General features: G+C 46.7%; 1 protein-coding gene across 1 annotated transcript in view; it reads right to left on the minus strand.

The window, feature by feature from the left end:
• LOC137616390 (dentin sialophosphoprotein-like) overlaps nucleotides 1-15,848 on the minus strand; it is a 379,565-nt gene that overhangs the window by 231,541 nt on the left and 132,176 nt on the right. Inside the window, exon 5 of the mRNA XM_068346092.1 lies at nucleotides 1,258-1,410. Coding sequence (XP_068202193.1) covers nucleotides 1,258-1,410 — 153 coding nt within the window. The remainder of the gene's footprint in view (nucleotides 1-1,257; nucleotides 1,411-15,848) is intronic.

The raw sequence follows: 15,848 nt of genomic DNA on the forward strand, positions 1-15,848 counted from the left end.
CGTTCTGCCCGAAGAGTCATATTGTAGGCTATCACTCCAAACTTATAACCTACGAGATCTTTTCTCCTCTTAAAAGAGGTTAAAAACATGAAGCACAGGTCCCAGAGGGCCTGGCCTCACAAAGCTCTAAGAGTTTTGTTGAGCCCAAAGGCACAATGTCGGCAATAACACCAAAGAGTTAAAAGCCCACAAGACCTGTCAATGGGACAGACGGTCACAGCAAGCAGTCGGCAGGCATCACTATCTGTGGCAAAGACCCTAGGGAAATTACTCGCTCACTCCTTCATCACCAAGTTCTGAAGAGTAAGAGCAGAACATGGAAGAATCCAATTCCCGCCGCAGGAATCCTCCTTTGGGGAAACCATTCAGGCGAAGGCAGTCTCTCCTGCGGGCAGGAAAGGCGACTAAACCCTGTTGCTGTAGTCGGCAATTATCCCCGCAAGCGAGAAGATTGCTGGACAGCAGCTGGAGGAGAGTAACAATTGGAGGTGGACCTCCGAGTAGCGCTCTCTGCTTCCGGTCAACAAGCAGAGTTCAAGTTGAAGGTCGGCATCGAGTGGTACCTGTGAAATACAGCAGAAGCTAGTTTCTGGGTTTCCCCCTGAAAGAATTCCTTCCTGAATGGAGGCCCCGAATGGACTCAGTCTGCCTCTACTCTCATTCCTACGCCAAAGCTATAGAAATGAAGGTGAGCAGAAGTAAAGAGTGTTACAGTAAACTGTAACACTTATGGAAAACCATTTCTTATGAAGTAAAAGGAAAATTTCTTAATTTTAAGGTAGTTGGCTCTTTATTATGGTTGTTAAACCGAATAAAGTGGAGAACTGTCAACATCTGCTCTCCTCCAAGCTGAAATAAAAAGTGGCTTGGTCTACCGGCCGGCACCCCCACCCCTGCTACAACCCAACTAACTAGCAGAGGGTGGTAGCACCTCGCAAAAACTTTTACGGCTCGGTTCAGCTGTCACCGAAATGCATCTCCATAGTAAAGAGCTGAAAGATTTTCATTTGGTGATGGAAAAACTGCATTTTCAAGGTAGACAATATACTGGGCCGTTTAAGTTGACTTGTTTTCAATATTACATTAAATCTGTTATCTATCATATCTTCTTTTATCCTTTATCATTATGTACTTTGGCTTTGTATAATAAAAAAAAATTCTGAACTCTCAACAATGTCTCAAAGCCACACAATATTTAAATAAATTTTCAAAACCATAAATAATATTTAACTTTCATTTTCAACTAATAGCACTTACTGTTTCAGGAACATCAACTGCAACACATACAGGACAAAACCACTCCTCTACAGGAACTTGCTGAAGAGGAGGATCTAAGCATTCTAAATGATATCCAAGATCACACCCATCACAAAGCAATAATCGTTCTTCTCGATCACACTGGTTGCAAACCTAAAATAAAAAGATATTCTTAATCATAGAAAGTGGTTAACTTTGCAGATAAAAAGCATATGCTCCCAGTCTTGTAAATGAAAAATACAGACAATAAAACAGACAAAATGAAAATACACTACTTGACTAAAGTACTGTATGCAATATCTAATACACATTGCCACTAGTCCACAATATAAAGAAAAGAGGGCAATCTTTTAGTTTATAGCACAGAGGGATGTTGCGCCTTATCATAAATTATAGTTTTTCTAGATACTCTACAGTATAAGACTGTTACTCCTCAATCACTATACACTAGAGCAGGGGTCGGCAGCCTATGGCACGCTGCGGCACGGCATTTGATTCGAAGGAGCATAAAAAATCATAAAAGTTAATTAGAGAGAGAGAGAGAGAAATTGTCTCATCATTAATTTCATCTTCATGGTTTATATACTTTATAATCTAAATGAACATATCTCTCTATCTATCAATCTATCTATCTATCTTTTTATCTATATATTTATATATCTACGTTTTCTTTCTTATGATATTTGTCAGTCAGCACAAATACGATTTTGGATTTTGCATGCCATAATCCAGGATCAAGTGATTTTTTCCCCCGATCAGATGATATCGGCTACCTGAGTATGGTCACTTTTATAGTTAATTGAGATCTTGATTATGCTACTCGAGCATGGTCCCTGCTGTTTCAGTAAATATTTAGTCGCTGTATGTAATATGCTTTCTATTTATTTGTCACCATGGCTACTGCGAAATAAGTCCAACTTGATGTCCGACTATTTCAGTCATCATAAACGAAAGACTGGATTTACTTAACAGAATGATCGTGTTGTTTGTGCTCTCTGCTGCGATAATGTCGTGTGTCACACGTAAAATGTTAAACGACACTTTGAAACAAAACACAAGCAGACTTTCAAGGATAGCACTGACAAGGCTGAGGCGATTAAGAATGCACTATTCCGCAATGAGAAACAAAGTAATGTGTTAAAAAAGTTGAATGCTGGCAAAAACAATGAAACTGAAGTTACAAACTAGCTTTGTGTGTTGCTAAGCATAGAAAGCCTTTTTCTGATGCATATTTTATAAAAGAAGCTTTCCTAGAATGCTCTGATGTTTTATTTGATGGCATATCGAGCACACACTTTATCATCTCACGGACAAAATACATGCTTGTTTAAGCTCGAACCGTGGAGAGACGTTTTTCTGAAATGGCTGATAAGGAAAATCAGCAGCAAACAGTTAGTTCAATAAGTACACCTTTATTCAGTGTGCCTTTGATGAAAGCATAAATATCAATGGCATCCCATGCTTGGCTGTTTTTGCCAGGTATAGTGACACAGAGGTACACGAGGAGCTGCGTTGTCTTAAACCAATGAATGGCACCATCAATGGAGAAAACATAATAAAGGCATTCACTGACCATTTTCAGAACAGTGAGGAAGACATAGGAAAGAATTATGCAATTACAAGAGATGGTGCTCCTTTTATGGTAGGAAAATTGCACTGCATAGTTCATGAAGAAAATTCATATCCCAAGATCTCAACCTCTGGTCTCAACAAGGTGATGACTACTGTTACAAAAGTAGAAAGATTTCTTGTTGTATACTCTTCTCTTATGCACAGGCAGTTTCGAGCTTTCCTTAGATGGACAATGTGTGCAAAGATTTACCCTTGCACTGCAGTGTTAGTCAGTCAAGTTGTTGGAAGGTATTGGAGACATTTATGGGATGCTTTGATGAAATCAAAATTTTCTTATCAGAAAAAGGCCCAGACTATTCTGAGCTGGAGTATAGAGACTGAATTGTGAAACTTCTGATTCTCTCAGAGATCACCAACATCTAAAAAAAAAACTATATTCTATTGCAAGGTGCACGAAAAACAGTAATGGATTTATATGATACAGTATATGGAAGGCATTTTTTGCAAAGCTTGCAGTTTACTCAAATGATATCGAAGCTAGTTCTCTCCGTTACTTGAAGAACTTATCTGCAATTCATCCTATCACCACTACTGATCGTCAATTGTACATGCAAGAGTTAGTGTCTGAGTTCTCAACCAGATTTCAAGATTTCCAACACATAGTCGTAGTGTTTTTATTTTTAATCAGACCAGACACCCTTAAATCCAGGGACTTGAATAAGACTCTCTTTGACTGGACGGATACTGAGGATTTGGAAATGCAGTTAATTGATTTTTAGGCCTAATCATTGTGATCAGATAAATTCAAAAATCTTCAAGCAATACTGGAAACTAGTAAAAATATGATTATGTAACCTCCATTTTAGGGTCCCGGTCATCACTGACTGATGAATTTAATTGCATGATGAAAGTAGCTTTTGCGCTGCTATCAGCATAAAGATCCACATATCAATGTGAGCAGATATTTTTACACATCCTCATCCCCATTGTAATAACCTTATGATGGATCACTCTGAGGGTTGTGTGAAACTCAACGCCAAATATTCACCTGAAATTTCAACTTTGGCCTTTGGGAAGCAAGGGCAAGGATCGCATTTATATGGTGAGGTATAAACTTAAAAAAAAAAAAAGATATTTTTTTTACAAAGATTTCTAAATACAACGAAATTATCATGTTTATGTTATGCGTGTTAAGGAAAAAATATTATAACTGAAATTGTCATTACATACTATACAATTCTGATTTTAATTTTCATATATGTTGCTAAGAATAACAACTGGCACGCGAGATAGTAAAAAAGAATATATTAATTATCAAGAGATACTGTGTTCCAAAGGTTGCCGACCCCTGCAGTAGAGTAATCCATAAGCTACCGAAGGTGTTCTGTTCCAGGTCACCTCACGATAGCTGAAAAAATACAAATTAGATACTAAAGTCTACCGTATAATTTCATAATTGCTTTTAAAAAATTTTTATTTTCTTTATAAATATGATAAATTTGGAAGTAATTTGTATATTTCCTAACTATACAAACCTGGAGCTAGCTAGTTAGCGGGAGGGGGATGGGGTAGCCAGCTACCCACACTCACTCAAACACATGGGTTGAGTAACCATTTTACTTGCAGGTAGGACTTCTCAGGGGACAGGTGCTAGTGGCCATATCTGTATAAATAGCTCCAGGTTTGTAGATATGAAGTATACAAATTACTTCTTTCGCTATTTATAGGGATGACTTAACCCTTAGAAGGGTAGAAGTCCGCACAAATCTGGCTTATTGGCATTTGACCCAGGGTTTTCTCCGTACGTGGTCTGCACGTACTGTAATTTGTAGGAACTCTTACACCTAGCTGAATATCATGATATGCACAGTCAGGGCTACACAATCTATGTGCTTGTGATACTAGCCCTGTGAACGGTCCAGGTAAGAATTTGAGTCAATGCACTCTTCCGAGGGTACCAAGGACGTCACCCAATCCCACCTCGCCAAGGGGTATGGGGACGTAACAAGTATATTTATCTATACCAGGTTACGCAAGGGAAATAGTTCTACCTGCAGACAGCGGAAGTCAGCTTTGCCGAGTACCGTAGGTGCTGTTACTACACAGGGTGAAAGAACAAAGAAAGAGACAGTCCTTCTTAGTCATTCATTACAGACATAACCATGGTTAAACTTTGCCCTCTCTCATCAGCTACTTGTCCAACAAGGAGCCCGAGGTTTTTAAACCATTTATTATGTAGCCACCACAGGATCAATGGTAAACGCCTCCATGTTCCTGTGGGTCATGTCTTGCAAGAGGTGAGCGGTGAAGGTCATTTGATGCTTCTACAAGGAATGCGTCACAGTCTTATAAGATGCTAGGGTGAACTCCTACCCCTAAAGTTATCAGCTCTCAGTCTCTTCTATGAAGAGAAGCATCAGGATTAAATGCTTGGTCCATGACCTTGCAAATCCGAGCCAAGAACGTATTCTTGGTGATCCTTCTCTTGACCTTCTCTGAGCTGACAAAGTGTGCTGACACTTGGGGGCAAGCTCTTGTAGTTTCCTTGATGTAGAGCCTCCACTTTCTCTTTGGCATAGTAACCATTGATCTGGATTATTGGTCATGCTGTGAAGGACTCCCAGACCAAAGCGTTCAGATTTTGGGATCTGAGCTTCCAGAAACAAGGTCAAGTATTACCTGGCCCATCCATCATCATGAATTAAAGATGTTAAAGGCGGCCCCCGAGATTCGCCAACTCTCTTGGCCAAAGCCAATATAAGCGGGAGACCTGTCATCAAGATCAGGTGAACATCTGCAGCTTGGATTTTTGGGTCGTAGAAGGCACCCTTTGTGGGCTGAAGGATGTGAACTATACCCCATGGAGGAGGTCTACCTTACTACCAAAGGTCTGTAGTCTCGAAACTCCGTATGAGGAGGGGCAATGCCAGCGTGGAGGAAAGGTTAATTCTTTTTGGTCTGAAGGCAGTGCTCAAGGGATAACGGTGACCTTCCATTACCAAGACCGAGAAAAGCTTTCCTAATGAAGGTAAACGAGGAACTCACCTAATGCTGGAATGGAGCCATCGAGGGAAGGGATACCCCTTCCATGATACCAGCTGCAGTCCACTTGACCTGGACAGCCAAAGTCGAAGATCTACGCAGGTATCCAGACATCCTCTTTGCAACTTGTTGCGGAAAGGACTCTCTGAGAGAGGAAGAGATGAATGGTCTCCAGGTGTTAAGTTGCAGCAAAGATACTGATTGTGAAAGAAGTTCACATGTAGCTGTTAAGAGTCGCTGAGGAAGTTTTCTAGGGATCTCCGTCAGGAGTTGCATATGAGTTAACTGGGCGTGACGAGTCTGCTGGCTTTCGATACGAGTCTGAAGGGCTGCTCCAAAAGATCAAAGGTAGGGAATGGATGAATCCAATTCATGTAGGATATCTCAGGATCTCCGTCAGTATGTAAGACGAGTCTTCTAACGAACAAGACTGCTGACGGCGAGGCTTACTAAGAAGAGCAATGGCAAGGAATGGGTGATTCCAGTTCTCGCCGCAGGAATACCCCAAAGGGAAGACCAAACAGGAAAAGAAAGTTTCTCTCGCAGAAGGGAAAGGCGATCACTGTATGCTAGCGCAGTGGGCGATCCTTCCACCAAGCACGAAGATTCCTGAAAGTGGCTGGTGGAAGGACTACTCCCTCGGCAGGGGAGTGGGTGAATCCCTCTCTTCGCTGGAAGAATCCTCCGAAAGGGAGACCAAAAGATGAAGGAAGTCTTTTCCGTGGGGGGGGGGGACACGACCAAAGTCTGCTGCGGCAGTCGGCAATTTTCCTGACAAGCATGAAGACTGTTGACCAGTGGTTGGAGGGAATCTCCCTCGGAAGGGGGGTTCCAGCACCTACAGGCAATTCCCTTGGCCACAATGTCTGTTTACAATTCACGAGTTCTAGCTCAAGTTGAAGGTCGACACCGGGTGTTGCCTAAGAAACGTGCCGAAGCTCAAATCTGAGTTCTCCTCGAAAGGGGGCAGTACCTGTTGTCCGTAGAAAGGTTGCCCTCATATCTGGGAGGTTTAAGAAGATGGTATCATTCAGACTCTGACCAGAGCCCAAAAGATGAGTGGTAGAGCATGCCCCCCTCCCCCCACTTTCTTTTAATGCATCTGAAGGGAGCGTTCAATCTAGAGAAGGGCCAAGGAAGTCGACTCCTTGGCGGAGATTTCGATTTGTGAACAGTCTTCTCGGGTTCGAGAAAAGGGGGGATCATACTCCTTCCACTACTCGTATCCTGGAAGAGGTTGGATTTGAAAGAATTCGATGTGGAAATGCTGACTTAAGAGATGTAACCACTGCTGACTGAAAGTGTGTCTCCTCCTAGGATCCCGTCCATCTGTGGAAAAAACTTGACGATGAATATATTCAATGGTACCTGTCTCTTACAAGGACGCCGGGGCATCTCACAAGATTTACTTCAATCCTCCGATCTTGTTAAATTCGGGGAGAAGTCTCAGTGGTAAGGAAGGTCAGCCACCGAGTCTGTTAGGATCAGTCCGTTGAACCGAAGTCTTCAGAAAATGAAGCCGGTCCTGACGAACCAGTGACACTAGGATAAACCTTCTCGTGAAAACCTGCTAGATAGTCAAAGATACTTCCTCTATGACAGCATTCCGGAATCTAGGAGTAAGAGTCCTAGTGGTCGAACATACCCAGGAAGTTCTATGGACTAACTATTTTGACCGCATGCCTTCTCCTCACCGAACAGTTTTATAAACTAACTTATTCCAGAAGGAAGGGACAGAACTGGAGACTATTTATAGGAGGAACTAACTACAGAGGCTTGGAGAGACCTTGATGAAACACATCGTTCTGTCCAAAGACCTAACGCCTGAGATGGCATCTGACTGGATGTTCAGATCGCATAGGTAAAGATTGATTGATTGATTGATTTAAAGTTTTCAGGCATCCTGACATCTAAGATCATTGACACCGATATCATTTATTTTATATAAAAATTGAAAGAATAGTCAATTAAAACCATAAAAGTTGAATGTCACTATAGAAGTTTAATAGTTTTCAGAAGACCTGCTTCTGAAATAAATCTAAAAATGCCGCTCGCATAGTAGGACACATCATGTCCAAAAATAACCCTCACACTTCCACAGGTGGGGAGGAAGAGAGAAAGTGTATTCTCTTGTAAATGGGCTCCAAACTCTCTGTCCTTGTTGGAAAGAGATACGTATTCAAAACTCATAGGAGGGGGCACGCCACGGGTCAACCTCCTCGAGGATGAGAAAAAGGGAGTTATCTCTTGGATAAGAATATAAATGATATCCACAGCATCCCTTTCTCAAATATGAACAAGCGGCATTTTTCTTGGTGAAGTGAGGGACAAGGAAGTCCACATCTGCACTAGAGCAGCTACAACCAGAAGAGTAGCACTTCTACAGCACCAATCACAGTGGTGTTCCCAGGCGGTCACCCATCTAATTACTGACCAGACTCCACGTCACTCTTCTTTGTTGATCTAACGAGAAGCGGTGTTTCCATCGTGGTATGGCACTGACTATGCGATCTCCAGTTGTGGAAGGGCATTATCATCAAAGGGTTGAAGGACAAGATGTAGACCTGTAAGGTAATGATGTACCAAAGTGACCGAAAGGAAGAGATAGGGAGCAGAAGAGGCAACCTAGTTCCTCAGACACACGGCACATCAGCCCACTAGTAGTAGTAGAAGTAGTAAGGAGTGATCGTGGGTCGATGAAAACTTCCATAAGGGATGGATGTTTAAGAGCACTGAGGAGAACTAGCGAGCTAATGAATGCATCAGGAAACTGACAGCACTGTACTGTATTTGTGTGAAAAAATAAGTTCTCAGTGGCAAGTAAGGTATTAAGCACCAAGTTGACATTTGTATTTTACCCCTCTCATCAAAGGTGAGTACTAGGTTAGGTTCCAGGAGGGAAGAGTTTGCTAAACTCCCTCAACTGCATGTCGTGGTAAGCACTACCAGAGTAGTGCCACTCGCAGAAAACAATGGTTACCTGGCTCCCCACTGAAGTTTTGTGTCACCTAGAAGAGGAGAATCGCTCAGATACTTTAAAGCAATCTAGGAAACCATAGCAGTAGAGCGCAATTTTCAAGACGAAAAGAACAGTAGGGTGTCACTGGGAAGAGCAGAGTGCACGCTTGTAGTGAGGATTGTAGCCGGAAGAGACCTGCAATCCTTGCAAGAGAAGATCTCCGCAGAGTGAAGTAGGAGAAACATGACAAATTCGTGGTTAATTTGTATTTTTCCTAACTATACAAACCTTAGCTATTTAATAGGGGTTATTACTTTCGGCGTAGCTGAAATGACGAGCCATTAGAATTTTAACGAGGGTTTACTACCCTACCGCTAGTTACCGGGGGGTAGGGAGGGTAGCTTGCTACCCCCGCCCCGCCCCTTCACACACACCTGTGCTTGAGCTCACTTTGCTTAGAGGTAGGACTTCAAGGGGGATAGGGCTGGCGGGCAAATTTGATTAAATAGCTAAGGTTTGTATAGTTAGGAAAAATCAGAAATTTTTAAGTAATTTGTATTTTTCCTAACATACTTACTGAGAACTACTTTCTTAGGAGGTACCTGGAATCTCCTCTCAACCGACCAGAGTTTTGTGTAGTTTACCCTACTTCTGTTTTCTGTGAAGACCACCTCACACAGAAGGATATGTGCCCTGAGGCTAGTCCCGAGCCAGGTCGCGTGTTAGCTTGGGTCTCGACCCTCAGTAAGTTCTTGGATGTTAAAAATACCTAAGAGTCAGTAAGGCACTCGGGGAAGGAAGGGAGGGCCATTACCCAAAAGTAGTTCTCGGTAAGTATGTTAGGAAAAATACAAATTACTTAAAAATTTGTGATTTGTTCCAACACGGAGACTTACCTCGAACTACTTTCTTAGGAGACTTACACTTTAGGAGGTGGGAGTGTCTTTCTGACCTCTAGACCTAACTAAGCCGGGCGACAAGGAACCTAGATAGGAAACTAGGTTCTAAGTTATCCGGAAAACGAAACGTAGGGAAAAACTACACAAAGAGCTCATGTTAGTGTCTAAGTACTCACCCTTAAAAATTCCACGATGCTGAGTCCTGTGAAGTCATGTCTTGTGCAGGTTCTATCTGGGTCTATCTCCAGGGGTCGGGAAAGGAAAAGGACAAGGGTGAAAGGAAAACGAACCTGTCTCTCTTGGTTTTGCTAACCATGATTGTACCTGGGGCTTCACTGTTAAATCACTTGGAGCGCGGAGATGACTGTCCCAATAGAGAACCCGTCTAAAGATTTCCTCGAGCAATCCTTGAGGTGATGAGTTGTGAAGGTTGACTGGTTCGACCAGGTGCCTGCTCTAAGGATCTGGGCCACTGCCATGTTCTTCTCAAAAGCCAGAGAGGTGCTTAGACCCCTAATGTCATGGGGCCTGGGATTACTTGTCAGGGGAAGGCCCGCCTTGCTATAGGCCCTGACAATCACCTGTCTTAGCCAATAGGAGATGGTATTCTTAGATACTGTACCTGCTTTTTCACTGTACCCGTGGAGACGAAGAGGTTTTTGATACCAGGGCGGAGATTAGCCGTCCTCTCAAGGTATTTCCTCACGGCTCTGACGGGGCACAACTTCAAATCCTCCGGATTCTTTGATCGAGGAATCGCTGGCATTGAGAAGCCTTCGAACTTAGGATCCCAGACTGCTGGATTCTGTGTTTTAGCCACAAAAGAAGGGACGAACTTGAAGGAGATCTCACGCCATCCCTTCGTATGAGAGACTTCGTAGGACAACCAATGGATTTCTCCCACCCTTTTAGCTGAAGCCAAGGCCAACAAAAAGACTGTCTTGAGAGTGAGATCCCTGTCCACTATGTCCTTCAAGGGTTCGAACGATGGTTCACTTAGCATTTTCAGGACTTTTCCCACATCCCACTGCGGCACCCTGGAGGTTTGCGGAGGGCATGCTTGTTCGAAGCTCCTGATGAGCATAGAGATATGCCTAAAGGAGCCCAGATCAATGCCCTTCAGGAGGAAAACTTGGCCCAAGGCTGCACGGACTCCCTTGATGGCTGGTATTGACATGCCCACCACGTCTCTGAGGAGTACGAGGAAATCCGCAATATCCGGAACCGAAGCTTTTAGAGGCTTGATGTTTCTTGAGGAACACCATTTCGTGAAAGTAGTCCATTTTGCCTGGTAGACCGCTGCCGAAGACCGCCTCAGATAGCGCGACATCCTCTCAGCCGTTCCTGCTGAATATCCTTCCTTCCTCAGGAGACGCTCGATATCTCCAAGCGTGAAGGCGAAGAGATCGAGGATTGTCGTGAAACCTTTGGAAGTGTGGCATCTGCAAAAGGTCTGGTCTGTCGGGCAGAGGCCACGGGGGAAGACATGCTAAGTCTCTTAGATCCGCAAACCACTCTCTCTCTCTGGCCACCAGGGCGCTACCAAAGTCATCCTTAGGTTGTGAGCTGTTCTTACTCTGTTGAGCACTTGCCTGATCAATGCGAAGGGAGGAAAAGCGTACATGTCGAGATTGTCACATTTGTGCTGAAAGGCGTCCTCCAATGATGCCTTTGGGTCTGGGACAGGAGAACAGAATACGGGGAGTTGTGCATTCAGTCTGGTTGCAAAGAGATCCATCACCGGCGAACCCCATTTTTGAATGATGAGCCTGGCTACTTCTGGGTGAAGAGACCACTCGGTACCCACTACCTGGCCCATCCTGCTGAGCCCATCGGCTAGGACATTCCTTTTCCCTGGAATGAACCTTGCTGAAATCACGATTTGTTCTGACTCGGCCCAATCCAGGATCTCCAACGTGAGATCGCACAACTCCTTCGACTTGAGTCCTCCCTGTTTCTTTATGTACGCTACTACAGTGGCGTTGTCGCACATCAACGCCACTGTGTTTCCCCTTAGAAGATCTCCGAACTGTAGGCACGCTTTTCGGACTGCCTTCATCTCTAGGACGTTGATGTCCTGTGCTTTTTCTTCTTCCGTCCAAGAGCCTCTTGCTGACTTGCTGAGGTGTGCTCCCCACCCCACCTTGGAGGCGTCCGTGAAGAGAAGCATCTCGGGGGGCTCGGCTGCGAAGGGCATCCCCTTGAGGGTATTCGCTCGATCCTGCCACCACTCCAGGGATTGTTTCGTCTCCGGAAGAACGGGAATTAACTTGTAGGGGGAGTCTAACTGGTTCCAGAGCCCCTTCAGGTTCCATTGTATGGTCCTGAGTTTGAGCCTCCCTTGGGGGACCAGTTTCTCTAATGATACTAGATGACCTATCAACCTCTGCCAGTCCTTGGCTCTCCTGGGCTGCCCTGAAAGGAAGGGCCGGAGGACCTGGTCCAGGTTGTTCAACCTCTCCCCCAACGGAAAGGCTCTCACTAGGCAGGAGTCCAGCACTATCCCCAAGTAAGTCATCCTGGTGGAGGGAGACAGATGCGATTTCTCCAAGTTGATAGTGATACCCAGAACTTTTCAGAATTGTATTAGCTTCACGCCTTGATCCTTCAAAACTACCTATGAGGAAGAAAGAAGCAACCAGTCGTCCAGGTAGCGAATGAGGCGAATACCCCGTTCGTGAGCCCAAACGGAGACTGTCGTGAAGATCCTTGTGAATACTTGGGGCGCTGTTGACAAACCGAAGCAGAGGGTCTTGAACTGCAAGATCTGGGTACCCCACTTCACCCGAAGAAACTTCCTGCTTGAAGGGTGGATAGGGATTTGAAAACACGCGTCCTTGAGGTCTATGGACATCATGAAGTCCCCTTCCCTCAGGGACTGCAAGACCGACTTCGGTGTGTCCATCTTGAAGTCGGTCTTGCACACAAACTTGTTGAGGGCTGACAGATCTATTACTGATCTCCAACCTCCCGTCGCTTTCTCCACCAGAAAGAGTCGGCTGTAGAACCCTTGGCCCGGTTGAAGGACCGTTTCCATTGCCCCTTTTTCCAACATCGTGGATACTTCCTCCTGTAAGGCTGCCCTCTTCACAGGGTCCTTTGGTGCTAGCCACTCCGCCTGACTGGCTGGAATCAGAAGGGGCGGTTCTGCCAGGAATGGTAGTCTGTAACCCTCCTTCAACACCGTTACTGTCCAGGGTTCCGCACAGTGGTCTTTTCATGCTTGCCAAAAATGTCTGAGGCATCCCCCAACCTGAGGCTTGGACAGGAGTAGGGGGCCTCTCACCCTATCTCCTTCTGGAGGATCGACCTAAACGCCCTCTCCTGGAAGCTGAGTAGGACGTTCTAAACGAGGCCGGTGCTGTCGGAGCTCCTCTACGGGGGGCTGTGATGGTCGAGCCCAAGAGGTAGATGGGGCGTCTCTCCTTGTCTGGCTAGGAGAGGCTCGAGAAGTAGAGGGTCCATCTGATGTAGGTCTTCTGTAAGCGGGTCTCCTCATGGCCTGAGGTCTGGGAATGCTCACTTCCTTCCTCCTCATGAGCTTCTCCATGATTTCTTCCATTTGCTTCAAGGGAAAAAGCGAGTCACCCCACACGGGCAGGCTCCTCAAAGCCCTCGCTTCCCTGTCTGGGATTCTCCTGGATAGCTTGGTCAGAACCATATCCCTTCTCCTAAGGACCCAGTTGGCCGATAAAGCAAGAGACTGGAACGTCAAGAACTTCAGTGTCCTTCCTTCGGAGATGATTAGTTCGTTCAGGAGAGCTTGGTTCGATGGATCTGACAAGTCGTAGGTGGCCTGGATACCCACTAGAGTTGATGCCGACCAGTCCAACCAGGAGGCGACGTTGACCAGGTTTTTAGACATCTCCTCCATCATCGTCGCCTCTGACTGGGAGAAACAAATCGGGGCTGAAGAGGCTCTGTCCTCCGGGGCACCCTGTCCTAACACTTCAAGGGAGGTCTCCATCCTGCAGGCTCCCGGTCGCTGCCCTTCCGGCACATAATATTTACTATGGGACCTTAGACCCTGGAGTAATTTGGAGGCACTCTGGGATTTGGGGGCTTCAGCATTGCTCGCCACAGCCTTGTCAACATGAGTACGTCCCAGAACCACGTCCCTGGCCACAGGTAGCGCTAAGGAGGGTTTCTGCTGTACGGGGGCCTCCATTAGACGATTGAGGCTGGATTGCCAGGCATCCTCGTCGGCGGGAACAGGCTCCTCGATCCTGTGATGCCTCCGTATGAGGCCTCTAACTCTTCGATAAGCCGAATCCTCGGTTGGAGAACCCTCCGTGTCGCCGACCGCGCCCTCCGTCTGGAGCTGAGGCGCTGTCCCGACGGGCACCTCCGTCTGGCGCTGAGGCGCTGACCCAACGGGCACCTCCGTCTGGCGCTGATGAGCTGTCCCGACGGGCACCTCCGTCTGGCGCTGATGAGCTGTCCCGACGGGCACCTCGGCACTAGGCCACGGTCCTGGGACGGGCACCGCCGTGTTTCGCAAGGACTTCCGTCCTTAGATTGTCCTTCGACAATGAGGGTGAGGCTTCCGTGGGCTTGCCCGACGGAGGAAGCCGTCCCTGTTTATCCAAAGGTCGAGCCAATTTTGCTGACTTGATGAGGCTGCCCGTTCGAAAAGGCGACTCCCTCCACTGGGCGGGTTGAGTCGGCTGTTTCGCAGCCTTACGCCTGTCCGAAGGGGTCTTTGCGTTCTCGTCCTTCCGAGGTTCAAACCTGTGGCTGGAAGAGGGCCTCCTTGGAGAACCGTCTCTAGAACGCCAACTCGCAGAGCTCGGGATCGCAGCGAAGTCTGCGAGCTTCCTGCGGGGGACGAGGACCCATTCTTCTTTGGGAGACCTACTTCTCCTGTATTTCTTCCTCGGAGACCTGGAACGCCTTCTCCTATGTCTCGACCTAGAACGGGAACGTCTGCTCCTGGATCTATCCCTCCTCCGGCGGCGCCCCCTCCACGCTTCTCCCTCCGAAGAGAACGATGAACCTGCCGCTGAAGACTCAGACGACTCAGCATAACCCGACCGAGGGGCAGGCGCATAGCGAATAGACGGCCTCGTGGCTTGCTAGGTTCCGGAGGTCGAAGGTTGCAGAAACATGTCCGGAACCGCCGAAAGAGGAGCTGGGGGAGAGTTCGGTCGCTCTACGTTGGGTAACCAGGAACCAAGGCCTTCTTCCATCCTCAACGGGGACCTACCTGGAGTCCTCGGGGGTCCCCATTCGAAGGGATCCGCTACCGGAGAGTCTACCTTATCTTGGGTGCCATCAGCTGCGGAGGTACCTGAAATGTAGGCCCATGACGCGGGCGAAGAAACAGGGACATTTTTACTCTACATGGAGGTCATCTGACGAGACGTGCCCCCCAAGCATAAGGGCAGTCTCTCCAAGACCCCCACTAATAACACATTCAGGACCCCCACTTGCCTGCAAAGAGTCAGCAACCCCAACATCTCGAAGACTAGACTCCTGGGGAAGAGCCATCGGCTTCTTCCCCACAACGGACTTACCTCGTCTCCTACTCTGGGTAGGGGAAGATGGGAGAGAAACACCGTCAGACTTCCCTCCTGGTGACGTCAAAGGCGAAGAGGTGTTTGCCTTCCTGGGAGATCGCTTAGCGGACTTCTTCTTCTTCGTACTAAAACGAACCCACTGGATTTTACTCCACGACACACACTCCGGACACGTGTCTTACCCCTACACGAAGAGCAAAGGGAATGCGGGTCAACCTCCGGCTTGGACAAAATCGCTCCACACGACTTCCCGGCTCTAGGCCCAGGACAACGGCGGGCATGCTCCATGATGCACAACACAACACCGTAAGACACAGGAACGCAGGGAAAGGATAAGGAATACACTTGGGAAAGCGCAAGGGAATCAAGCGAACACGCAAGAACACAAGGGAAAGTACAGGGATACCACATGGGAGACACGCGGGACACGCGAGTCGGGGACACAAAGGGTCGCACTGAGAAAGGAGAGCGTTGGGATGGTATCACGACGCGACCAGAGAACTTACTGAGGGTCGAGACCCAAGCTAACACGCGACCTGGCTCGGGACTAGCCTCAGGGCACGTATCCTTCCGTCTGAGGTGGTCCTCACAGAAAACGGA

The sequence above is a fragment of the Palaemon carinicauda genome, chromosome 22 (assembly GCF_036898095.1).
Source record: "Palaemon carinicauda isolate YSFRI2023 chromosome 22, ASM3689809v2, whole genome shotgun sequence".
Classification (NCBI taxonomy): domain Eukaryota; kingdom Metazoa; phylum Arthropoda; class Malacostraca; order Decapoda; family Palaemonidae; genus Palaemon; species Palaemon carinicauda.